At 41.1% G+C, this 26,890-nt stretch overlaps 1 protein-coding gene across 1 annotated transcript in view; it reads left to right on the top strand.

The window, feature by feature from the left end:
* The window catches only part of CDH4 (cadherin 4), a 453,267-nt gene that overhangs the window by 387,859 nt on the left and 38,518 nt on the right, over positions 1 to 26,890 (top strand). Inside the window, exon 8 of the mRNA XM_032198199.1 lies at positions 24,669 to 24,806. Within this exon, the coding sequence (XP_032054090.1) occupies positions 24,669 to 24,806 (138 nt within the window). The remainder of the gene's footprint in view (positions 1 to 24,668; positions 24,807 to 26,890) is intronic.

Genomic DNA, 26,890 nt, shown 5'->3' on the forward strand with positions numbered 1-26,890 from the left:
AAGTAAAGTATATGTCAGTACAATTATGTTTTATTCAAGCCGTTCATTTTTCGCACTTAAAATGCTTTCTATTTTTGAATGACTTTCTAGAAAAATAAATGTAGTTTTCAGTTAAAATAAACAGGTCACATACTGAGAGACCTTAAATCGGATGGCTAAAATTTAGAAGGAGAACTAATTGGATAAAATGTGGTGACTCATATTATCCAGGCATTCAATAAGTCAGCCTTTACAGTCTTAATTATGTAAGTCTATGAAAAATAAATAGATTGCAGTTTCACATTCATACCAACATGGAAGTTGTATCAGTTGAGAAGAAAGAATCTCATTTTAGTGCTTCAAAGTTTGGGCAGATGCTCAGATGGGTAGACTGGCCAGGCTGATTTCTGTTGCCCGGGGAAGGGAAGCAGAGTCTGTGACTCTTGCAGAATCAGTAAAACTTTTCTGGTGGATACTTGCTTTTCTAAAGGTAGGATTTTGTACCACCCAAGCAAATGTGTCAAATTAAAAATAAAATGCTTATTTAGAAAGAATTGTCTTCACCTTCTGAAAGTGGATTTTGAAGAGATAAGAAGAGCAGCAATACATCCTTTTTTGTTTAACTCCCTGCAAACCCTGCAATGTGTTTGCAGCAGCTTAGAGCTGTCCCAGCTGTAGAGATCTGCAGGGTCTGAAATATTCTACAATATATTGTATGTGTTTTGCTCACAGGGGAGCTTGTACTGAGGTGAAGTGGAGTAGTAGATGAGAGGCTACTCCACACATTATTCATTCTGGAAGTGGTTTGTTTTGGAGATGTGTATGTTTCTGCAATTATTTTAGCCATTAAACTTCAGCCCTGAAAATGCTTTCATCTTGGCTGATTCCATCTTTTTGTGGCCATGGCAATGCAGAGGAGTGTGATGGGAAATGCGTTATTAGATTTGTAAATTATGTGCATTTTTCCCCCCTTGATGTTTGATATCAGAAGACATGATGTTTGGCAGAAAAGGTAATGAACAGTATTTGCTTGTAAATCAGCAGCTAGATGTGGTTTGAATGAATACATATTTAAGCATAAAGAGAAAATCTGAAAGGGTTACCAGGGCTCCTCACTATCCCAAAATCTGCCCTACAGATGACAAGAGAAGACAGCTTCCCTCAGCATGTGCTGGAGAGGCACTGAATGACTGTGTGACTCCAACATACCAGCTATTTACAAAGCAATCACTGCCCTGGCTGTGGCTCACATAGACATATCTAAACTGCCATTCCATGAGTTAGTCTTACGAGTGCTAGTAAAATAGCGTGAAGTTCAGGAAAATCTGCAGGACATTGAATGGATCTTTGGTAGATGGCCCACCTGGAGCTGCTTTTGTCATGGCAAAGTTTCTGTGAGCACACAGACTGGAGAGCTGGAGAGTATCTCAGCTATATCCATGTGATTGCAAATTGAAGCAGCAGTAGCCATTTATGTAAATGGTCCTGATTAGGCATGAAATGCCCCCGTAAGAGTTCCACAGTCCCCAGACTAGAGCAAAATAATAAATCTTAAAAGTCATAATTACCAATCAGAAAAAAATCTGGAAGAAAAAAAATTATTTCAATAGCTGCAAAAATGTCACATTGATATTGGTCTTCTGAAATGATGTTTGACATTTTAAAAGATCAATTCTTTAAAAACATGTCTCAAATCATTAAAAAAGAGACTATTTTGCAACATATAAATAAATTCCAAGTAAGAGAGAGATTTTGAACGTCCTTCCTTGGAAGCAGTCACCATTAGTGACTTTGATAAAAAAACACTTTGTCATAATATTCTCCACCAGATTTCATCCTCAGGCCGCTTCAGCTCTCTATATGGTCTCTGCCACTACTGTCATCCCACCATATCAAAAAAGGTATTTAGGGATGTTCTTCTGAGAGCTAATTCCACTGTTCACAATAAGAACCTATTAATGTAACTCGGAGTGACCATCGCCTGCAGTATTAGCATCTTCAAAGGCTGACAGATTTGAAAAACGGATTTTGCATTATTGTGCTGACCCCAGATGCTATGCCAGAGCATGTTTAGAGAGGAGCACAGGCACGGTGCTTTTCGTACAATGTCCATAGGAAATAAGGTGGCTAAATGGCATAGTTAATAACTCGATGTGCAAGGGAGCATTCAGAGAAAATGCATCAAAACGTCTTGCAAAAACTCATTTGAAGTTCCATAAATTATTGTTTGTGTTTTCGCAGGCAGTTATTTTCAAGTCTAACCAGCTGTATCTCTCTGGAGTGGCCCTAAATACATGCACCATTACATAAACACGCAGTTTGTTGAGGGATTTTTTCTGATGAGGTCCAGGCCCTGTTTACTTCGCAGCATTGCACAGACTGTGAGAAGGAGGTGTCTGAATTTCAATGGGACACTTTGACACAGAAAATCCTAGTTTTGGTGTGTTTTGTGTTTCTAAATGGTATGGTAACAGATACCTTAGAAGAAGACACAGTAAATAACATGATAGATTTTTGCTAGAGAAATTTGAATGTAAGTAGAAAGTCCAAACAGGTGATTACATTTCATTTAACATCTTTCACCCCCTTTCAGCACAGCAAGATGATGCCTGGAGCATGCTGATTTACAGTATGGGGGTTTTGCTGACAGGCTTCCCAGCAGCATATTGGTTCACCATGTATTCAGCAAGCCAGATTATTGCTATTCAAGGAGAGTGCTATGTCATGATCCGCAGTGATAATACCACCCGCCTACTGCTGGTGCATCATCATCTCACAGGATGCAATTACCTGATAACCACTAACGCTTTCCATAGTCATGCATTGGTTACACGCCACTGCAAGTCCAGTCCACGAAGTTCAATCCAGTGCTCAAAAGTTCTTAAGTACCGCTGAAGTGTTCTCCAGCGGGTCCCTGGGTTTTATAAATGAGAAAATAAATGAAGTGACTGAAGGCGCAGAGAGGCTTGTCTGCAACTTCTCTGTTCCAAACAAGAATAAAACATGAAAGAATAATCTGAAAGACATGGTGGTTTTTATTGAAGAAATAATCAGAGAGTCACTTATCAGAATCAGGAAACCTGCAACCTGCTTTATCCTTTGTTGCATTATAAATAAGAATTATATTTGTTCTCGGGAAACAAGCCTGAAGTGCACTGCAACATGTTATTGTGAGTGACGCACAGGGAGCAACTGAATAAATTCTGCCTGTCTGTTCCATTAGGTGATTTTGTTTCTTATGTTTCTCCTCTTTCCTTACCAGGAATGAGTTGCTTTATCATTTCAGAAGTGCACTCTGACCATTTATTGAGTCAGTTGTTATAGGGTCTGAATTCAAAGCCAGCCAAAGTTAGGATCCTGACTGCAGCGCAGGGAGACAGGGTGTAGTGCTGGGGCTGGGGTCTCCACTTGTGCCCCCAGTGCAGGACTCCCCACTCATCTGCAGGCAGAGCACTGCAGCCAGGAGATCCCATAGTGATGTGAAGGAAGGGAGATTGGAGAAAAAATCCCTTCTGCACCCTTCTGCTGCTCCACAGGTGAGGAGATACAGGGGAGGACAACGACAGGGAAGAGGAAGAGGAGGAGAAGGAGATATTTGCAGGGATTAAGGAGTTTGGCACAAAGGGCTTACTAGCAAAGCCTGATCAGGTTTAGGATCATCTCACCAAAACTATCCCAGTGCATAGTGACTGTGATGATGGGACATAAACAGCATTGATCAAAATCAAATCCGGTTAATATGTAAATGGTGCTGGTAGCATAGGGTGTCTTATGTTGAAGGAAGAAAGCTTAGAACCCATGAAAGATGTGAATGCTCACAACTTCAGGCTTGGAAAGAAATCAAATTAGGGTGAAGCATATTTAGGATGCTTCAGCTGAAGCTCCCTGTCTTCCGTGCATAGTGATACGAGTTTCTGCAGTCACTATTTTTGCCCTTTTTCCACTCCTCCTGTGAACTCTGGCAAAAGTTATGAGCTCTGGATTCAGAGGGATATAGAAGATGCCATTCTAGATGGGACAGCCCATGTAACTCAGCATCCTCTTATGATACAGTCATCTGTCAGTGCTTCAAGCATGAGCTCTTTGAGCTGTGTGCTTGGTGGTTATGTCTCACACTAGCTGATTAGATGTAAAATTACACGGTATCATCCTAACTTGGAACGTAAAACCACTTCCGTGCTCTGTCTTGACTGTTCCTATGTTTCTTGGCAGAAGCTGTTGCAGACACCAGCGTTCAGTCCTTTCAGATTAAATGTCACTTGATGGCGCAGTCATTGTCAGCACGAGCGTCCCACTTGCTCCCTGCTTCCCCTGGCTCTGGAGAGCGGCTCTGCACCTCATGAGCTGGCTGATGAGCAGCTCATCGGGGAGCAGTTTTGAGGGAGATCTTTGACTTTCTTTGGCTTCCCAGAGGAATTCATAATTATTTCCTCCTTTATCATAGAGAGCAGCTGTAGGCTTCAGCACCATTAGAATTGCCCTGGTAATTTCACAGTGTGAAATTTACAGCAAACAAGGGACATTAACGTTAAACAAATTTATGCAACAGCAACCCTCACCCAAGTCATTAAAAGTGTGTGCAATTTTTAATGGATGTTTCAGCATGGCATTTGATAAGTTTGTTCATTTCTTTTCCCAGTCCGTTAAGTATACATATATACACCCACACATACATTTTTCTGCCAGAGGTATCGGGAAAAGCTGGTTGGAGCTTCACATGTCACCTCCTTGCAAACACTTTAAACGTGGCTATAATCCTGACTGCAGTGGAGTGAACAGAGACTGAAGGGCAGATTTGTGTGCGCGCAAGTGCAGGTCTGTGTGCAACTAAAATAATCCAATTGAACTATGTAGTGATTCTGAATTATGTCTATTTGAAAAGACAGGATATCATAAAGACTGCTAATATGGTGGAAAATTATATTAAGTTGAGACAAGACAAAGTTGATTATGTGCTAGACTAGTGCAGATGTGCCTGGCGCTAGTCATTTATGCATATTGATTGATCTTAAATATAGCAGAGCAGAGGATGGGAGTGGTGTTTGTATGGTTATTGATTTTGTTTCAACTCCTTGGGCTGTCATCATAAGCTTTCAGATCCAACTATCTTGACTGATGCAACTCTTGATTAGAAAGCTTGATAAGAAAGCAGACATCAGGCTGATGTCCTACCCAAAGAGAATATACCGGTTACATCCTTTTAGAAGCAGACTGTTGTCCTTATTTCATGGAGATATTCAGAAGCATGACAGATCTTTCTGTTTCAGTGGAGCATGAATGTAAAATTCATCGGAACACTGCAGCTGGGCTTCAGCAAGTTTTGGGTTGACCCTAGACTTGGTGTGTGTTACTGACCTGTGTTGTGCATTAAACAGTTTGAGTGCTCACATGAATCAGTTCACTGCATGATTCTCTTTTCCTCAGATCGGTAAAAGGAGGTCATTTGATTTCTTAATTGATTACTTCTTGCTTTTGCAAATTTGCACAAGCAGAACTGTTGTTTCTCCACCTCTCCTACACTCCAAGCAGTTAAGCTGTAAACAGGAGATTTTTCAATACCATTCCTCAGTTATATTCCTATTCCTCGTGAGTCTTTATTAAAAACAGCATTTGTTAGTGCTGCTGTGCTTCAGGCCACTGACCTTTGCCACCAGGAAGCCTGCCTTGCAGGGGCTCTGTAAATCTACTGGCATCATTTGCATGGAGCTTGAAACATGATGTGAATCAAATAGGATACTGGTTTTCTGATAAACAAGGTATTTAGGAGTAGAGAGAATTAGACCTTAAGCAGTCAATACAATTTGTGGCTGTTTGCCCTAATCCAGGGTGTCTGTCCATGTGCATGGCCATCTCCATCCACCTTGACGCCAGTGTGAGCTCTGTGCAGGGGAAGTCTGCTGACACAGATGAGTTTTGATGTCGATGGTTCAGCTCGATGTTGAATTGAGTGCATACTCTTATTTTGAATTATGTTTGAGCTAAGGTGAAAGAACGCTCTCTGTGATTATAGACATCAAAGACAATATATTGAAATTCAGTTATTATAATGTACACATCATTTATCAAGTCCCTGCCTAATAATGCCAGCAATTGCTGCACAGAAAATATATCTTGATGGATTATCTGCTTCTCACCATCTTTCTGAAGGCCAAGAAAGGCAAACACAGAATTCTTTCAGAAATGTCAGGCTCAGGCTCTTTCAGGCTGGAGAAGAGGGGCTGAATCTGAAAACCACAGGGCAGTCAGAAAAAATTCATAGACTGGGGGAAAATTTCAGGGAGCTTTGCTTCCTCCTCTCATCAGGAGCAGGAGCAACCCACTGAGTACACGTAGAGCATGTATGACCTTTTGCAGAATTTGGCCTGTTTTAGTGCCTGCTCTTGAAATGCTCCTGATCTAAAAAAAGCTCTTTTTCACATTTAAAGCAGCAGTGATCTGGACTTAGATCCATAATAGCCAATTTTCACCTGGGATCTAAAAACTGGGTTTGAAACATGAATTTAAAAAAATAAATAAAAAACTTAAAAAAGGCAAAAAATAAATAGCAGAATATATTTTTATTTCCTGCTGAATTCTATTCAGTTCCTGTTTCCTGTTTTGACAGGGTAAGTTATACTTGGGCAGGAAAAAAAGAAAGCCCACAAACATAATTGCAACCATGTCTAATTAGGCAGAGCTATGTAAATTTAGCGTTTCTACATGATTATAAATGTCAGGAGAGCCTTAGATAAGACATGAGAGTTTTGAGTATCTCTTGTGTACCTAGTCTAAAATGTCCTTATTGCTAATCCTATTCATCTGGAGTTGCTTCCTAATTAGAATATTTATGGGCTAATAAGGAGGTGAACAAGACACTCCAGTTCTGTTCCAAAGGTGAGAGTAGGGATTCATTAGACTCAGCGTCTCTGTTTTGATTGCTGTACAATGTAATTAACATTGTGCTAGACAATCATTTTAGATTTACCTTAACAACAAATATTTAAGAAGATTCCTGTTGTTCTCTCTTTGAGTCTAAGACTGCTGAAATCAAGAGCAGTTATGTCATCAGCTTTGAGGAATTTTGAGGTTCCAGGAAGGTTTTTTCCTATTTTATTTTGCAAACTGTTCTGACCTCTGTTTGTCAGTTGCCAATGCTTCTGAATCTTGTCCTTACTAGCTAAAAGTGAATCTGTTTTGCATATTTCATGAAAGCGCATTATATCACTGAGATGTATTTTATAGCAAATGCTTATTTCCATTTTTTTCCAGAATTTTCAGTTGCATGGCTATATCCAGTGACTTGGTATAAAATAATAATAACAATTCTAAAGTCAGGGGTGGTTCAGCTGTTCTAAGTTGCAGTGCCATGAGAGCACAGTTAGTGGCTGATGTACAGTGCCTGGCTGTCCTGTACAGACTCTTCTCAAAGGGGCTCTCCCACCAGAAGTTGCTGAGCTCTGGCACAACAGCAGCAGCACAAAGGCTTCCCACTTCCAGATCAAGATGGCACCAGAGCTGAGCCTTGAGTTTTACCCCACTGGGTTGTAGTCCTTTGTGATCCACCACTGGAGGATGCAGATGCTTCCCTAGTGGAATCTGATTGTCTCCACTTTTCATCCTCGAGGCTAGGTCCAGGCACTCCGACCATCCCAGCCTGAGAGCTGGGCTGCAGAAGACATTTTCCAGACCAAAAGGCAGTTTCAGCTCTCCCTCTCTCCATCTCCTTTTACTTTGAGCCTTATTTGGGTCTGAAAATGATGTCACTGTAATAAATACAAGCTAAATTGCTCTGAAATAGATTCTTGCCAATGCTGTGGCCAGTCTCAAAATCAGTTCTTTTTCAAGAGTAACCTGCTCATAGCAAAACCTGGAGGTTTTGATCTCCTCTATTTCCTTTCCTTCACGTAACAAGAAATGGACTCTGTTGTCTGAGAAAACAATGTTCTGTTACTTTAAAGGAGTTGTCAGAAAAGTTGTTAAGACAGCAAGTCACGTTACTTCAAGTCTCTGTATAAATTATTTAGGTACGAGAATCTCATAGATAATGATAAATATAGCATCATTCTACTGCTGATGGAAATCATTACCAGCCATTATCAACTTTAATTAATATATTCACATTATTCAAATCCAGGTAGAAAATGTTCTTTGGCATTGAGGCTGGAACAACATGGTTCATGGCTTTTGTGCAGCCTGAAAAGCAGCTGGCACTGGGAAGGCAACTGGGGAAGCACTGCTTAGACACAGGGTCCAGCACATCGTGTGTCCTGTAACCCTCACCCGTCTCCCATGCCTGTGCCCAAGGGCAGGGAGGTCTCTTGTTTCCGAAGGATGTTTCTCTCCTTCGCGCGCTGCTTCCACACCTGAAGAGCCTTGCTGTTGCCTGTGACATCTCAGTTGTCTCCGTAGCAACCAGGGTAATGCTGGGGAACAGACAATTGAAGATGCTAGGAATGAGCATTGGTAGCAAATGTTCTTTGCTATGAAAAATGATTGAAAACAAACAGAAAATATGGGCTAAATAAACCTCTGCTAGTTCTAAATGGAATGTTTCTTGAAAATTTCCATTAGACCTCAGCAGCTCTTTAAATAAATAACCAGTATGTCCCCTTCCATCTGAGGATTTCCATCTGTTGGTTTTGTTTGTTTGCTTCTTTTCCTTTTATAAAAACATTGAGGCCCAATTCTGCTGCATGCTGTATACACAGCCCCAAAGAGCAGCAACCTGGCCCCAGAGCATCTGGGAACCACAGGCTCAGTGTTACGTACCCAGTAAAACAAATGAGAAGATTACCTGAGGAGATGCCCCTGCATCCCCTCTCATCCCTTTCATGCCCACTCTAGCCTGCTGACAGCATGCCAGGGCCTCAGCTTGAGCTCACATCGCCTCTCCTCTGCAGGCAACACGGTAATTCCTGGATAATTCTGCCCCCCTCAGATGCACGCCTTCAGCATTTAGACCAGTGGAGCCCAGGATGGGTTTTGAATCGAGTGGTGAAAATAGCATCTGTATGATGGGCGTTGTTTTCTCCACATCTACCTTTCCAGTGCCAGGACTGATTTTGTTTGGGGCAAGGTCTATCATCTAAATCAATGATTCCGTGAGCTAATGGTGTAGTTAGAGACCCTAAGGACTCAAAGTAAGGACCTGTTACAGCTGGTTTGAGTTAGTGCTTTGTTTCTGCTGTCAGATAATAATGTTTCTAAACCTGGACTGTTCTGACATTTGCTATGAGAAAAGAGAAATAAAAAATCTATACTACTCCCATTAACTGAGCATAAGGTAAACACAGCAGTTGGTGGGATGAGATAAAACCTTTTCACCTCTGGGACACAAATGTGAGTGCAACTTATGATAAAATTAAATATATTTCATGATCTTACCTTATTCCCGATAGGGAGTTAATCCATCTCACAAAAACCTTGACACATAGTTACACAGCCTCCAGCTTTTTCTTAGGAGAAACCAAGGATCAGAGCCCTCCATCCCTTCACAGCCTGTGTGAAGAGGATGGTCCCACAAGATGCTCAGTTTGTAGAGCATGGGGCCGCAGACACTCCATAGGTAGTCCTACAGCTGAGAAGGTTTTATTTGAATTCCCCATAATGACCAGGAATTCTTCATACCACAGCATACCATTTCCTTTCTAATTGTCAGAAAGTATCAGAACTAGAATAAGGACTAACATTTGCAGCTAAGGTAGCCTGGACAAATAACCGCTAATGCATCATAGCCTGAAGTGAAATGAGTTACCCAGACTTTCTGTGGGTGAAGGGGTGAGTGGAAGCAGGTCCTGAGAAGTGACAAAACCACTGTATATCCATACCACAGCTTGTCTCAGAATAAAATTTTTATATATCCTTAGTCTGCAGTTAACTTTTATTGGGCTAGTTCTGTCAGTTAGGAGTATAAAGCGATGAATTGCTGCCAAAACTTTACAGTAGATCTAGTTACAATGGCAAAAAGTCTCTCCCTGCCATAAGGAATTCTGCTCAGGAAACTGGTGCATCTCAGCAAAAGGACTTTTCTTGCACATAGAAACAGGTCTCAGCTGAGAGCAAGGAGAAAGGAAATAACATTGCCAGGATGGATTTGATCAATATAGCTTCACTTCTGTGCATAAAGGCGGCTTGAAACTGTATTCAGTATCCCAAACTGGGCTCCCCAAACTGATGAATGACACTGAAAAAATAGCCTTAATTCCTCTGGCTGTTCCTCATTTGAGAAATAGGGATAATTCCCAGTTCACAGAAGTTTAATGAGTATGAATTTGTCAATATTTATGCCTACAAAGAAAATAAAATATGCCAGCATTATTTATAGCGTACCAGAAAGCTCGTCAGAACAGCATCATATATGATCAGGTCATGGGTTAATTATCTTGGCAGAATTATGCATTGCAATTTTTCATTCCAGTCTGTTAGTTTTGAATGTCTTATAATGTATGCTACTAAATTCAGGGTCATTTTGCTTCTTGTATGAAATTCAGCTTTTCCATACAAATATATTTTTTAAGAGAAAATGTAGCCAGAAATTGAGAAAACTGAAATGTTGAAACTCCCTCTTGCAGCTAATAGCCAAGAAACTGTTACATTTCTCCAATTATATAACCGCAAGAATTACATTTTATCACATAAAGATGGTTGGCATGTTCCACTTTCATACCTTCTGGCAAGGTGAAGTTAATTCCACACTGTGAGAATCTGGGAGGTTGTCAAGAGGTTCTCTGTGGTGCTGACTCCTTTATAAGATTTCCCCTGATCAGAAGAAACCAGCTCCTGGTCACTTAAAGGCCTTTGACACTTGCAAAGATCCCATGCATCTCTTAGATGACAAAAAGCATTGCAATTAAATGCTGCTTGATTAAGGCTCTGATCTGAGAAAATTAAATTCTGCCTTCAATTATTGGAATGGCTTGTGGCTACCATGCAATCCTCATGTTACACATAGTCACAAGAATGAGCCCAAGTTACCCTGCCAAAGGTCTCTTTTACAGTTGGGACCTTTGAGGGTCTATTCGCTCCTATATCAAATTAATAAAAATGGCCTTTACGTTTCACACTTTGTACATCAAAACACTTCTTCTGGAGTACTTTATGAAAAAAAAAAAAAAAAAAAAACTCTTCTGACCTGAGCTTCTCCTCCCACAGTTGACATTGAGCATGAGCAGTTTGTTTCCAGGATAATGATTGCTCTTTTTGTAGTCTCACCTGGACATACGGTGACTCGGCTCTAGGATATTTGATTAAGGCTGACAGGCCCAATATGGAGAGGAAAACGTCCTGCTCAACTCAGAGAATGCTCGCAGTGGCGCTGTGCCAGCCTGCCTTTTCAGTCATTTAGTTTATCAGCAGTTTCTCAGTTTATCATGAAGCTGTTCATTCCAGTTCCTCACTTTCCCAGGCTGAAACCTTCTCTTGTCTGAAACCTCCTGAGCAGGCAGTGCCTTGAGATGTACAGGTCATTACTCTCCAGAGCAGCAAGCACCCACCCTGCAGGGTGCTGAAGTCCCGCTGAAGCTGGGCTCCCACAGAGCCAGCATCGTGTCCATCATAGACATCCATAGGTGTCTGCAAAGCCTCTGAGTCAACAGGGGCTGGGTTTCAGACCTCACTGCAGTATTTCTCTGCTGAGTCTTTGAGCACAATTGAACCCAAAACTCAAAAGTTGCAGACATCATCATCAAAACCTACGTTTGCTCAAATGCCCTGCAGACACTTTCTATTGCAAACCTATGATTGTTCAATGTATCGATCAATATCTTCCCGGGATCTATCTGCTTCTCATTCCCCAAATGTTGTATTCCAGAGAGCAGGGAGCGCTGCGAACATCAGCAAGCTCCGTGGGAAGCGCTGCAGTATTGACTGCTCTCTGCAAAATTTCTTTTATTTTTGGTGGCCTTCCTTTTGTAAAAGTACACATATTCATTCATGACTTGACTCAAATTCACTAATGCTATGTTTAAGAAAAAAAAAAAACTTTCTTTTGTATTATCTAGTACATCTACATATAAACATTAGGATCGTTAGCTTCTAAAAACTACTGAAATGCTTTACTTCAAAAAGTGTAGCATTTTATCCTTCATTAATCATAGACCCTGTTCAGTGAGTGATTTGTAACACCTAAGTGATTGTAGCTATGTTGTATTTTGTAAGTTGTCCCTAACTTTATTACTGTATTTTGCTCTCTTCTTGCTTATTTTTTTCTATCAGATTCCGTCTGAATTGTATCCCTTCTTCTACACTGAGACAGAGTGCAACCATCAAGTGTTGAGTCAACTGCACATTTTCATTTCTTGCACGTTACATCTTTGATGTGATTAATACATACAAAGTGAACAAGATCAAATCTTGTTCATGTTCAAACATCGTCGTTTCATGGCATGGGTCACAATTTCCAGCCAGCTAAAAATTCTTCCACTCGCAGAATAAGCTTCTGGCTACTTCTCCCACAGCATTGAGAATTTTCTCCTTTGCACCTGTTTTCTCATAAAATTTGTCTTTTCCATACCAAGCAGAGCTTACAGGTTAGCTCTAGGATCATCCATGCTGCAGTCGGAGCAGGGGCTGGATCATTGCCATACAAAGCAACCCAACAGTTTCTGCTTTAACTAAAAGGTTGGCGTATTTTCATGGGGCTTGGGGGTTCAAAGTTTGTGGAGGAGAGAAATGGTGGAGGCATACAGGACTTTTTGGGTTAAGTGCTCAATCCCCAGCACCGGTCCCATAGACAGAGCGTAGTGATCTTCTATAGCACCAAGGCATAATTTTCATGATGGCCTTTAAACCAGGGTCTTCCAGTTGTGCCTCCACTAACTTAACTAGCTCAGTTGATCAAATCCGAAGTATTTGTGTATTATGCCTAGAAGATCATAGCCCTCTTAAAAGCCAGAGAAGCGAGGCCATTTGCAGCTAGAGCTCTTTCTGACAGAAGCCCCCATTAGTATTTCCAGCTTCACAACCCAACCGAGTTTCTTTTCCAGTAATTCTGTCAATCAAATTCTCTCTCAGCAAATCGACACAACATGACCCTACCCATACTGTGTAAAGCAGCTCTTAAGGGAAATACAATAGGGAGCATCTCACATTAATCTCTTCTCAGTTATTTGATTGTTTTCCACTAACCTTTCATTCTGCCAAATTTAATTAAATCAGCTGCTTTTCCGACTATAACATGTTCCTCCATTATTTGGATGTTCCTTTCAGTTCATAAGGGTGAAGGCATATATGATATGCAGCTAGCAAGAACTTAGCCGAGCTATTTTCTTGAAAGAGAGGGAATTATTCTCAGCAGTGAATAATGAATAACACCAAATTAATTTATTTTATCCTGACCATAGAGTCAACACCCTACAGATTCCCAAGACTTGTGTTCCTCTTCTGACTGACATAAATTTTAAAATCCAGGATCCTTGTTATGGTGTGCATACCATGTGTAAACACATAGGAGTAGAGAAATGACTTGAATATATTACATCGAATATATATTACATTGATTTTATTTTTTTAATTGCTGCATTGATAGGATTTAGAAAACCTCATGCTGCTAAGAATAAAAAGCTCTGACTATAGCAGAAGTGCCATGAGCACAGAATTTCGAGCCTATCTGCAAAAATGAGACCAAGTATAAATTATGAGCAATATTATGAATATTTATTGACCTACCCTGATCTTCTTGATGATTTGTTTCAAGCTTCTAGCCTAACAGAGCTTAAAGAAGAAGGCAGTTTTACCTGGATTGTAAAAGTTTTTTTCCTCTTTTTAATCAAGCCAGATATACCAGAAAACAAATCAGGCTGATAAAAACAGAAGTCGGGCTTACAAGAAAAAGAGCTGTAACAGCTAAATGGCTTAAAGCAGAGAAAGTAGGAAAACAGCATGTGGGGCTAATGATGGGTGGTTTTCAGGTTTCAGAATACATTAAGGCATTCTCCCTGTTTATTAAATTGCTCTGGCAGCATTTGACAGAAAAGGTTTTGCAGATTATAAAAGTGCAGTGGACATAACTAGGATTTTTTTTCCTAAAGCCTGGCCTTTGGGTAAGCACCAAGAAGATACACACTAGAGGAAGAATGTGGTTTTGCACAAGTCCAAAGAAGGTTATTTTTTTATTTTCAAAAATGTTTCTTGGTTTGTTGTTTACTTTCCCTTTTCTGTGGTCTGCCTGGGGTTTTTGTTTTTTTCCCTTTCTCTCAACACTCACTCCTTTTGTCAAAAAGTGGCAGACACAAACTGGAAGCAGCATCAATTTACTGCTGGCAGATTTTCCAAAGGGCACCTCTCAGCAGTGACAGTTGCTGTGTGACCACCTAGACATTGAACTATTGCTTGTCTCTTCCTGTCCAAGAAAAGCTGGACGTAATTTCATGGTTTTACAAAAATTGCCTCAGCCAAAAGATAGAAGGCTTATTCCTCAGGTCTCCTTTTAAGTGCTTTGCAGGATGACCTGGCATCTCTGGGGCATAAAGGCTGCAAAATATTGATGTGAATTGAAAGCAGTGTCTGCTAGGTCTGAGCTGCTTCCTGTCGATGTGGAGATACAAAAGAATACCAACTCCTGCAGCAATACCCAGCACGGTTACCTCCAGCAGAAGGGTGCTGGTGATGGGTCCTTCTGCAGCTCTCCTCATCGAAATGTCTGAGTGCTTCTGCAAACTAATGGATTTTATTCTCACGATATCACTGTAAGATAAGAAAGTGTTTTCATTTCATTTTGAAGTGTTATTTTCAATTTCTTTGAGGCACAGAAAAATTAAATGACCTACTAAAGGTCACTTGGGGAGTGTTTGGGAAAATGCAAAAGAAATCCAAGCTGCAGCCTGTAGCCTTAATCACAGTCCTACTCTTTTTTGGCACCGACTCATTGGCTGTAGTCATAATCAAAATACATTATCATAGATATTCGTCATATCTCTTATTTTAAGTGAAATTTACTTGTAGCTCATATCAGCTCACTGTCACCCCCTCACATGACTATCAGTGGTGACAATCAGAAGTATGTAATTTATTTTTCTTATTCCTCTCCTGCTTCCTTGTGGACTTGTGTCTGATCTGTAGTTTTGATCACTGAAGAGTGAGATGTAACCTATTTCTAATGATCCTTTGATTCTAATTTACGCATTAAATATGAACCATATAAGAAGCCCATTTGCTGACAGTCTTTCTCAATACTGTCCAAGAACTACAGATATTCTTACAGTGGATTTTCTGATAACAATTTGGTTAATAATTCTGATAATAACTTTGAGGTAAGTCTGTAGTGCCTGAACATCTTTAATAGACTCAACCCAGATGCCTTCATAGGACTGCTGGAGGCATGGAAACCTGTTAGGTCCATCAGTAGCAGCATCAGTAAATAAAACATTTCAAGACTAGATAAAAAAAATGCTGCAGAACAGTGGCTACTGCTTGAAGTTATTGTTGTTTTCATACTTATCTTCTGAAAACAGCCCAGTCCCTATTTTCTATTTGCTCCAGGCTTGGTGTCTCATTTGCCAAGGTTGAGTGGAAAAACAAAAAAAAAAGGCTCAACAAATATTGTGTCCATGTTATAAAACCTCCCAAAACTGGAAAATGCTGTCACAATCTTCAAAACAGAGGTACCATTTAGATTTTGAGTGAACTTCAAAGAATGAGATTGATTTTAAAGCAGTATTTCAGATCCAAAAATATTGCGTGGGCTGAAGTTTTTCCAACAGCTGCATTCGAGTTCTGATATTCTCCTATGCTGACATATCAGATAAAATATTTATACCTCCAATCCCCACCCTTTGCAACTCAAAATCTAGAATAAGTATCAGGTTAAACAGCCCCTACTTTGGTATTAACCTGGTATATAGTATATTTGAAAACGTGCCATTGCCTTAAGAGGGGGCCAGCTAGGGCGAGAGTGTGGGGAACCCTCTGCAAGATGCATTTGGGTCAGTTGACTGTTTTGGTGGGTGCATTTTCCAGTAGGTGCTCTCCTCACACAGAAATCTCTGCATTGATATTCCTCATGTGTTCCATGACAATGAGGTTTCAACCTGAGTTTTTTCGAAACCTCGATAGCCCAGGCTCAGTGCCTGATCCCCAAGGAATAAAAATAATTAAATAAAATAAAAATCAGATGGATCACACTCATCTCTGATTGATAAATACAGTCCTTCTTATGGACAGTATTGCTAGCACAAAGCATTAAGAAAATAACTAAAATGGTCCACCAGGACAACCAGTCTGTGTTACCATTTTCAGTTATTTTGATGTCTGCTGTTGCTTTTTTTTTTTTTTTTTTACTTGTTTTTGTTTCAGGGCTTTTTAGTGTTTGGAGTTGATATTTCTAAGCTTCCCTTTGTATCCCTGACAACTAGCAGATCGCTTTCAGAGATGAGATTCTCACTCAATAACACAACTCCTGAAGCTGGCTCTTCAGCAAAATCATGACTCTCGCAATAAAATTAGGGAGGTGAGTGATTCAGTTTGGCTCACATAACTTCTGTCCTGGGGGCTGTGGACACAGCCAGGACGCTAGAAGGCTTGTTGTGTGGCTGTCAGGGTCTTCTCTGTACCTGGAGTGTGCTTAGGGAAGGTTTCCACTCACCGCTTCCAGTGCCTGAGTAACAGAAAAAAAGCAGCCAGAGGCAACAGAAGCCGAACTGCTTGGTCTAACACTACTAAGAGGCCAAACAGAGTAGGCTCCCAAAGGGCTTTCCAGCTCTCTGTGATTTTCTAACCTCTTTGTGATCATACTCGCTTTCTTTCAGGTGACTTTTAAAACACTTCCTCGTGCTTTCATATGAAAGCTAAGGTACCTCTCGCTGGCTGTTACACACACCACCAGGCGTTGTTGTGCTTTCAGAAGCCACCACACAGAAAATAGCTGCTGAGCTGGAACAGGGAATATTTGCACTTCAAATTCAACACCCACCCTGGTCAAAGCTGAAAGATTTGATTGTGTACCTTCTGGTTGTGAACAGGTTAAAAAAATCTGCAAATTGCAACACATTAAAATATTGTCTTAAAGTGCAGTACCTTAAGAGATCGGTAAGGTGTGAGATCCCCCAGGTTACAGGGCCCAGGTGCTGCGAGGAAAAGCATTAAAAAAAAAGCTTAACTCATGGTTGTTAATCACACTGCTAGATGAAAGCTGCTTATTAAAGGTCGATTGTCAATATATGTGCAGTACCAAATGAAAATCCGGAGGTTAGCTTGTGGCCTCTGGACCTTTATTTGTCTCAGAAAAAAATTGGCATGTGTTAGACTGATTTATAAAGATCTGTGGGACAGTTCTCCCAGCATAGTTTCGTGGGTGAAAGCCGTCTTTGTTTCAGCCAGTGAGTCAGAGCAAACACTGGAATTGTTCATCAGGATGACTCCTGAATAAATATTGTCCTTCTGTCCTTCTTTTTGAGTCACAGCAACTCCGTTCTGCAGGCAGAAATCCCCCACTGGGTGGATGCAAGGTTAGTGGGAGAAGGTCTTCACTCCCTGCCTCCTCTTTCAGTCCCAGTTAAATAAGTCTTATGGGGCAGCAGCACAGTGGGAGGTGGATGAGCCATGGCACAGGGCTTCACCCTTTGAGAAGAGCAGAGAAAATCTGCTGAAGTTGGCCAAATGTGCACCAGCGTTTCCATGCTCCCAGTCTCTGCGCTGGGCCACCAGGCTGGAAGGCACTGGATGATGGCTGTGAGCTGTGGTTTGGATGACACAGGAGCTGTCCAAGGCGCTGCAAAGCCCAGTTCGGAGAGCTGCAGGTGGTGGAGGCTGGCCCTGAGCTTTTGCAGGGATGTAGAAATGAGGTGGGAAAAGCAACACTACTCTGCAGCACTCCAAATGCAAGGCTGCTTCTTGCCTGCTTCTAGCAGCACAGCTTGCAGGAGGGAAAGGGCTGGAGGCATTCATCGATGTGAGGATGGCAGGCAGGTCAGTCTGATGGGAGCATGAATTCAGGGCTCAGACCTGCATGTCAGAAGCCAGGATGTTTCTCATCAACACCTTTTTTTTGTGGTGGAAAACAAGCTTAATTAACACACCACCATTTCCAATAGAGGAGACTCAGCATCACTAGAGTTAGACCAAGGCACCACTCCTGCCCAAGAGCTCTGCAGTTGCAGATAGCTTGTAAAATCAAATATGCCCAGATGCTCACAGCCAGGGTATACTGTGCCATGCTGGGAAGAAAAGCAAACACAACCCCAGCCAAATGGAGAAAATAAACTTGTCTGTTTGCTTCCCGGCTAGCTGTTGTGCAGGAGCGTGTGGCCTGGTTCATTTTAAAGCTGGGATCCTCTCCCTTTTTACAGTCCTAGCGGAATGTGAAATGCCTCTGATAGCAGCCAGACCTGTATAGAGACATCGGGATGGAGCAAACTGCATCCTTTTAGCTCAGGCAGCAGCAGCATGTGCATTAAGATTCATGGGCCCAGGGTTTGAAGTCTGCTGAAGGTGCTGCCTACATGACACGATGCTGCACCGCATGTAAGGAAGGAAAAGGTCAAGCTCTATCAAAGGCTCGGCTCGGGCATGAAGACGAAGCTCGCTGCCCACCAGTCCCTGGGGTGGCTGCCAGAGGTGTCAGGCATTCTGGTTGTTCTGTGAAAGCTGCCTTCTGCAGTGAGCTCCCAGCACAGGGGTTTCTTCTGGGAATCTGTGTTCATATTTAGCCATGGCTAAGTAGGGAGCGTTATGGATGCTTTGAAAGGTCTGCCTGTGAGTTTTCTTTAAACAATGGCTAATTAGGTCTTTTTGGATAAAGTGTTTCTGCTAGAGTCAAGTGACTGTTGGGGTATTTGTTTGTTTTCAAATTGGCTTTCCCAGCCATGTTACACTGTTTATTACTAATGTGTTCATGGGCAACTGTCTTATACCAAAAAAGCAAACATCAAAGTTTCACTAGCAAGTGAAGAAATGATTTAGAAAACAAGCCAGAGGAACATGCCATGCCCTTCTCATTGGCAATGTACAAGTTAGGGGACATGAAAAAATACATAAATATAAAGAAGAAGATGTAAGGCTAGCCAAGAGAAGAAATACAACCTTTTTTTTTTTAACAACTTCAGACTTTCTTTCTCCTTCACCAATAGCTTCCAACTCAATAAATCCCACAGCAACATCCTGGTAACCTTATTTGCTTTAACAGACAGGATGCTAAATTTAGTTAGTCATACATTTCTCAGGAAGTGGTAATTAATTGGACAATATTTGTACAGAGCTTTGAAAATGTAGGTCCTAATTTTGCAAACCCTTTGTCCATAATGCAGATTAATTTAATCACATAATTACTGCATTTCTGGGCTTCGGCTTCCACAGTTACCCAGCACGTGTATGATATATAATAATTGCATGTGTAAACCAGGAACGGCCATATTCCTAAAAATATTGTGCATGCAGACTTGGAAATTGGGATCACAGATAGCACTTCATTACTACAATTTCATTTAGAAACTACTTTGCTCTTTTAGAATGTCTCTCGGAGTGTGATTTACTTTGGTTTCTAACCTCTCTCCGCAAGGCAGGGGATGTGAGGTATTGTCTGCGGTGCCAGCCTACACCACGATGGGCAGAGCTGCTTGCAATAATTGCAGTTTTAGGGGGGCACCTATTCCTTTGTTCATGCCTTTTTTAACATTCTGCTTTGACGTTACTGATCGGTGTTAAGTCTTAAACCATTTTCATCCAAACAGATTGTGGTATATGGACTGAAAGGGCTTTTCTCTTTTTGTCTTCAAAAGTTGTTTGAAGCTAGAGAATACTGAGGGAACTGATTTCTGCTCTAGCTCAATTTGTTGTAATTTCTACCAAGACCAAAAAGGATTTACCCCTAATTTAATATACTCTTTTGAACATTTTTCTCCCCAGACCTTGTGTTAGATAGTTCCTCCAGCATCTCACAGGTTTAGTGGTGAAGGACCTACTAATTTCCAGCCTAAATTTATTCAGGGACAGCTTATACCCATTCATTCTTGTGTCAACATTGTCCTTTAGTTTAAATTGCTCTTTTGCCTTCCTAGTGTTTATCCTCCTGATGTATTTATAGACAGCAATCATATCTGCTATCAGCCTTCATTTTGCTAGACTAAACAAGCCAAGCTCTTCTAGGCTCTTCTCCGGTGATGGGCTCTTCACTCCCAGCACCTGGTCGGATCCGGGTTGCTCAGCGGTGAATACAAGTGACCTGGATTGTGCTCAGCATGCAGATGAGCCCTCAGTGCTTGGCACAAAGAAATACTATCATTGTATCTGCAAGGCTAATACTGTACATGGTGCATTTGCCAATGCTGTTTGTCTCCTGCTGCACAGCAGGGAGTTGGTGGGATGTGGTGCCAGTCCTTCCTGCTCACGTCCACTAAACCAGCTGCCACAAAAGTCCTCTTGTTGGTCCCTTGCTGCATTATGTTCTGTTTTGTACTAAGAAATCCTATCTTGTTTCTGTTATTTAATTCTCTGTTGACCCTTCTTCCAAGCTGCTACCTCTTCCTGTACAAGGCAATTCTAACTTTTTCACCAAGCCCTGAATCAACTTCCCACTAACCAGCTTAAACCAATTCTTCAGCTAATTCCCATCCTCTGGAATTTAGCTGATGTATGTCTTTGTGGCTCTGTATCAGATGATTGACAGAAGAGCAGACAGATTAGATCTGCCACAAGTGCTTAAATTATTCTTTTCTTTGTAATTTTTTTTCCTTCAAAAGCCCTTCTTAGTTTTTAGGTCAGACTAAAAGCTCAGCACTTATCAAGATCAGCTTTTTTTTTTTTTTTTTCCATGAATTAAGTAGAAGTAGCACATTCACCTTCATCTAGCACGAGGACTTGCTAGATTTATTAAAAATACTGGCCACTGGACCTCCAGTGACTTCACTGGGGCTGGGTTTTTAGTCTGCCCCAGCCAGGGCGGAAACTTGTTTCTTCTGTTCCACAGCATCACCACCAGAGCAAACATATAGGAACTATTTCACTTTTCTGGGTTAAGACTATTCAGCGCTACATCCATGCTGTAGTTCCTGCCCTGTGCTACTTAAAATGTCACTTCTGCAAAGAAAGGGAATATCAGAATTATTCTGTATGATCAAAACCCCATCAAGAAAATGTCTCATATGCTTGGGGGCACGGGGCTGTCTTTTTTTTTTAATAGTGGTAACAATAATAATAATAGTAGGACAACAAACTAAGATGCCCCTGGAGATGCGGTGACAAATTGGAAAGACATGTTGAAATTGAAATTGATTGAATAGTTCAATAAAATCAGCTTAATGCACAAAAGCAAAAAGGTTAGCTACAGAAAAACAAAAAATCAGTAATTTCTTGTCTGCTGGGGCCAATCTCACTGAAGATTGAATTAGTTATAAATTTAAACTAGGTACTTGAGTGTGCCACCTTTATATGCCCACGCTGGAGGCTTTCAGATGAAACTGGATGTGGATGGCAACCGAGTGCCTAAAGGTCTGACAAATCCCCGTCTACTTTCATTTACATGTTTTCCTGTTTGACACAACTTTACATGCCAGCCAAGATCTTTCTCTCTGTCAGACCACACTTCTGCTCTAAATAGGATAGTTGTGTCTTCAGCTGAGGAAAATCAGAGCACCTTTGGTGAAGTTTGCATCAGGACTTTAGCTCTGGCTTGGTCCCTGATTGCTGCAGCTGCCTCCAGCCCTGAACACCTGTCTCAAACTTCTCTACTCCCAAAACGATCCCAAAATGATCCTGTCCATGCATTTGCTATCTGCTATAATTCCTCACATTTTCTCATCTGCCTCTGTGCTTTCTTTCACATATGCAGCATTCCTGTGTTTTCCTTCCCTCTTCCCACCCGCGTGAACCAGCTCTTTGTGGCTGGTACCTTACTAAATTCTGGGCATTTTCATTTTTGGGTTTGTACTATCTGATAGATACAATCTCTTTTTTAAATTTCTTTAATGTAGTGTTCTGAATTTGTTCTGGATTTTTTATTAACACTGTGCTATAATGCTCGGTGAACTGCATTTTGTTAAATAAAAAACCCGATTGTAAATCTGAGATTAATAAGACAGAGTCTCTGAGTACACACACATGCAAGCATGTCATCAGAGTGTGTATAATTTAATATCTGTACATGGAGCACAATGGCGAGGCTAACAGAACTCTTAAATGAGACTTTCTAGTCCCTTTCCCCCTCATGTATGAGAGGATTCTTTTTTTTTTTTTTTTTTTTCCCGGGGGAAGCTTTGGTTAAGGGCCAAACGAAGCCAACTAGAAAAGAGCTGAAGGCAGCGGGAGGCTTGTAGCCCAGGTCCCAATACAAGTCAGTTCTGTGCAGACCACATGCGACCTTACCCAAGGTCTGCAGTTCATTCTCGGAGCTCAGAAGAAAGTTTGCCTGGCAGTGGCAGGGTTTCAGGACTGCTTTTGGCACAGAATTCGAGCTGCCTCGGCTCCCACAGCCCTGCTCTGCTGCTGGACCTGGCCATGCGACCTCAGTCTACAGACAGCAGAAAACTGAAAACTGCAAGGTTAAAAAAGAAGAGCCCCCACTGCTGGAGGCTGTTTCCTTGCCCTCTTTGATGGGAAGAAGGAAAGTGTGTGGGTTTTTTTCATGTGGAGGTTGTGGAAGTACTGGAGCTTTTAAAATGTTGGGCGACAGCTATGCCATCAGATAGGAAACGCCACGTTACACGGCTCCGTCTCACTGCAGCCAGGAATATTAGAGGTGGCTTTGCCATTTAAATGTACTATTGAATTGTGGTCTCTAATGTGGGCCTCCGACCTGGTTTTCTAATTTCTGTGGAATCTGATTGCCACTATTTTTTAACTATCTTTCCCCTTTCTATGATTTAAACCTAATTTGGCTTGCAAGCATTGGGCCGGTTTGGGAATACTTCTGTCAGTCTCCTAAATTGTCTGTAAGAGGGAAGGAAGGCAGGGCAAAATATGAAATAGAAATTATGTTCATTAATAAGGACATTTCAGCCTTACGATTACTCGGTGCTTTGCAAATGGAGCAATGAATGGAAACTTTTTTGCGGGAGGAAAAACAAGGGCTAACAATAGTTTCTCCCTCATGTTTTATTAGACAAGGTAGCAAGAGATAATGAAAGTACATTTCCATAATATATTCCAGTCGCAAGGTGCTGATGGATCCTTATGTGCGATGTCTTGTCAATTTAGCAGATTAATATCTGTCAATTAAATGAGCTGGAATCAAGATAAAGCTAAAAAATTCAGATCTCTGTTATTCTAGCAATTCAGAAGAATTCAAGAATTAAAGCAGTTACAGCAGTTCAAGAGTGTCTGTATGGGAGTAAACAGACCTAACTGACCTAATTCTCACCCTTTGAAGTTTCAAAGGACATCTGACATTTTACACAAGCCTGCAACATCTGCGAAGGAAAAGGGCAGCCCTCAAGTAGCTGAACCGGACTCCAACAGCAGGAAGCAATCCAGCACACGGCTGCTCTGGGCAGGTCTCTCCTCCCACCGAAGTCCCTCCACTTGGCTTTGCGAAAAGCTTTTCCTGCATAACATTGTGCCTCCATCTCATCTTCACACCCCTTGGGCTCTCCATTGCTCCACCAGGGCAGCTTGATCCCCATGTCCCAACTCACAGCAGTAATTACACCGTAGGCATCCAAAGCAAATCCTGCAGCATCTCCAACTTGTCCCCTCAAAACTTATCCACTCTGCGAGCACACAAGTTGTAGGGTTTACCAAGAGCAAGGTCCTGGGGGGGTAGGGGGGTTTAGTTTTCCTCTCAGCCACACGGATTTGGGCTGGATCCCTCCCTGGTCCTCTGCACATCTCTCCAGCTGCCTACAGAGGACAGGAGCTTTGCCGCCATATCTGCCTCTAAGAGCAATGAAGCTGGTGAAAGGATTACAAAACAAGACTTATGAGGAGCAATGAGGGATTTGGGCTGTTTAGGCTAAAGGAGGCTGAGGGGAGATCTCATTGCTCTCTACAACTACCTGAAAGGAGGGTGCAGCGAGGAGGGTGTTGGTCTCATTTCTCAGGTGACATTCACAAATAAAGAGTCATTGCAGGGAGATGTACAAACATGCAAGATCAGGTGCTGCTCTCCTATTTTATTTTATTCAGGTTTGTTTTCCTATTGTGTTAACATACAGTCTAAGTGTCTTCCAGAAGAACTTTTGTGAATAATTTTCATGGCTTGCTCTGTAAGACATTTTCCTTGATAGCACAGAATTCCTCCAAAATTCCTCAGGAATTTAAAATAGTTCTGCTGAACTTTTGTTTATTGTATAGATTTTTTTTTCATACTTAACCTAAATTCTTCTTTTTACCCAGTTTGTGTTAAGGATTGAAACAGGGAGGATATCTTAAGTGTTGCTTTGTGGGCCTCAAACTGTTGGCAGAACCACCTGGAGTGCCACCAGGCAATGTTGCTCTCAGCTTCGGGGGTATAATGTTTTGGTGATGTTTTCAGTGAAAACACATCAGCCAAGTTTTTACTGGTTTTCAAAAGACACAAACTAATGTTGCTGAAAATGATTAAAAATTAACAAAAACATCTGTTTGAACCTATGATTTCTGTATTTAAGATTTTTATTTTCCCATAAAATTGGTGATAACCTCCAATCTATGCAAAAATCCATTCAAAAATATGATAGGAAATTTTATGTCTTCTTACTAACATTTTGAGTCCAACTAACTTCATAATAACTGCACTTGTGTATGGAAAATAAACCCAGGCATTTTACACGCTGTATTTTTGTTTCTCTTCTTTTATTTTGCTCCAGAAAGTTCAGCAGTATATAGTCATTGTTCAAGCCACAGATATGGAAGGAAATCTTAACTATGGTCTCTCAAACACGGCAACTGCAATCATTACGGTGACAGATGTGAATGACAACCCACCCGAATTCACTACGAGCACTGTAAGTATCAATATATCAGCACAGCAATGCGTGGACACACAGCGTGTTTAGAATTCATGGATTTATGTATCAGTCATCTCCCTTTGCTGGTCTGGCAGACGGGAGGAACTTGATAGATCTGTGGGACAAAGATTTTCGGGGGCAAAAAAAAAAAGGGGGGGAAAAAAGGAAAAGGAAAAAAAAGAATGATCTATGAGCTAGCAAAACTATTTGGCAACCAATTTCACTGAGGTACTAAAGGAGCTGAAATAATGTGGCAAACAGACTATGTCTGATTGCACCGAAGAGGATACAGTTGTTTCACAGCAATTGGCTGTAGATGTCTCAGAGTTATTATTACTTATAAGTGAAATCCTGAGCAGTAAGAGATATTTTGGGTTTAGTAGCTTGGATACGATTTCAAAGAAGCAGTAAATACTCTAAATGGTAACAGTTATTTGGTAAAATTTGTATTACACTGATAGCTCTAACAGATGTGTTTGTGTGTGCCAGCAGTAAACGCACAGACATACTTCAGTACATCTGGTTTTAATCAGTGTAAGATCTTACTTAAATTAGTACAGTATTTCTCTATCTCAATCTTACGTGCTCCAAGTCTTTATTATTTGGGAGGAAGTGGAAAAGATAAAGAGATTGCAAATGACAAATTATTAGAGTTGGTTAAGATAAAAACAAAAAGGCAGAAGGAGAAATGATGTGGTCTGGTTCTTTCCAGCCTTCATAATCCGTAGAGATAGACACCCAAAACATGGATAGTAACCACAAAGGACCATAGAGGTCTACATGCTAATAAAAGAGAAATCATTGTGTAACCACTGTCTATATTCATATCAGGGACAACCAGAAGTGGTAAATGATGTATCTCAAACAGATACCAGATTACTAAAAATACAGGAAGTCAAAACTGCATTGTGCTTATGTCACTGAATATCATTTAAGGAATGCATTTATTATTTATATTGTTATGAATTTTCATTCCATTTTACAGGACATGCAAATATTTATTCACATAGTGTCAGAGTTTCCCCTTATTTATACCCATAGAAACTATGAATATGCAGCAGAACTCAAGGAAGTCATGCAAAAGCCCACTTGATGCCACCATGGACCCAGATGGGCTCCATGCCAGCTGTGGGATCCTTTCCTCCCATCACCTGAGCTCTTGGTCACATTGTGCTCAGTTCCTGAGCAGTGACAGCATTTTTTTGACTAGGACAAAGATTCTCAGAAAAAGAGCGGCACTAAATTCCTCCTGAATGAGAGAGAAATGGGCACCCTACACATTTTCAGGTCTGGCCCTCAGCCTCCAGTCTGTTGCTGTTGCAGCGGGTAGAGCTTGGGTTTTACAACAGCACATGTGCTTCCTATCTGTTGCGGTGAATACACTGAGCTTTGTATTGTGAAGCTGTCATTACATATCTCCTTACATATGATACATATGGTTGTGGAGAGCTGTAAAAATGCGATGCAGATCTTGAGTCATGTGGCCCCTTCTCCTGCCAGTATGGAATTGTTTTCCCTGGAAACTTTTGTAGTGGCTGGTCTTACACAATTTGGCATCTCCCAGGCAATGGGACTTTCTACCACAACAGTACTTGTGCGTGCTAATCTTGGGTGGGGGGCTTATTCTGCCAGGTAAATATCTCTTTAACCTTCATTTGAGTGAAAAAGGAATGACATCTAGTGGCCACATCATTTAAGCACAGGTTGTTCTGGATGACCCAGGTTGCCTGATCCTTAGCTCCAAATGAAAGGTAGGAAGCGAAGTCTCTGGTAGTGCCTTCTGCAGGGCAGCATCCCTTCAGGTAGTGATCCACATCTGAAGGGGATGTATTTTGAAGTCTCTCCAAAATGTTTTCCAAAGCTGAATCAGATGGAAGGTTAAGATAACAAAAATTTGCTTTCAGGTGAATTCTAAGTATTTAATGTTTCAGTGTTTGTAAGGCCTAGGAGGAATAAAAGTCATCAAGAGAATTACCCATAGGATTGTGTTAAATGGATCAAAAAATGTTACTCTTCCTCTAAGCAGGGCTGATGTGTACCATTATTTCTCTAATTTTAATCACTAAAGAAATAGTTCTGCA

The sequence above is a fragment of the Aythya fuligula genome, chromosome 16 (assembly GCF_009819795.1).
Source record: "Aythya fuligula isolate bAytFul2 chromosome 16, bAytFul2.pri, whole genome shotgun sequence".
NCBI lineage: Eukaryota > Metazoa > Chordata > Aves > Anseriformes > Anatidae > Aythya > Aythya fuligula.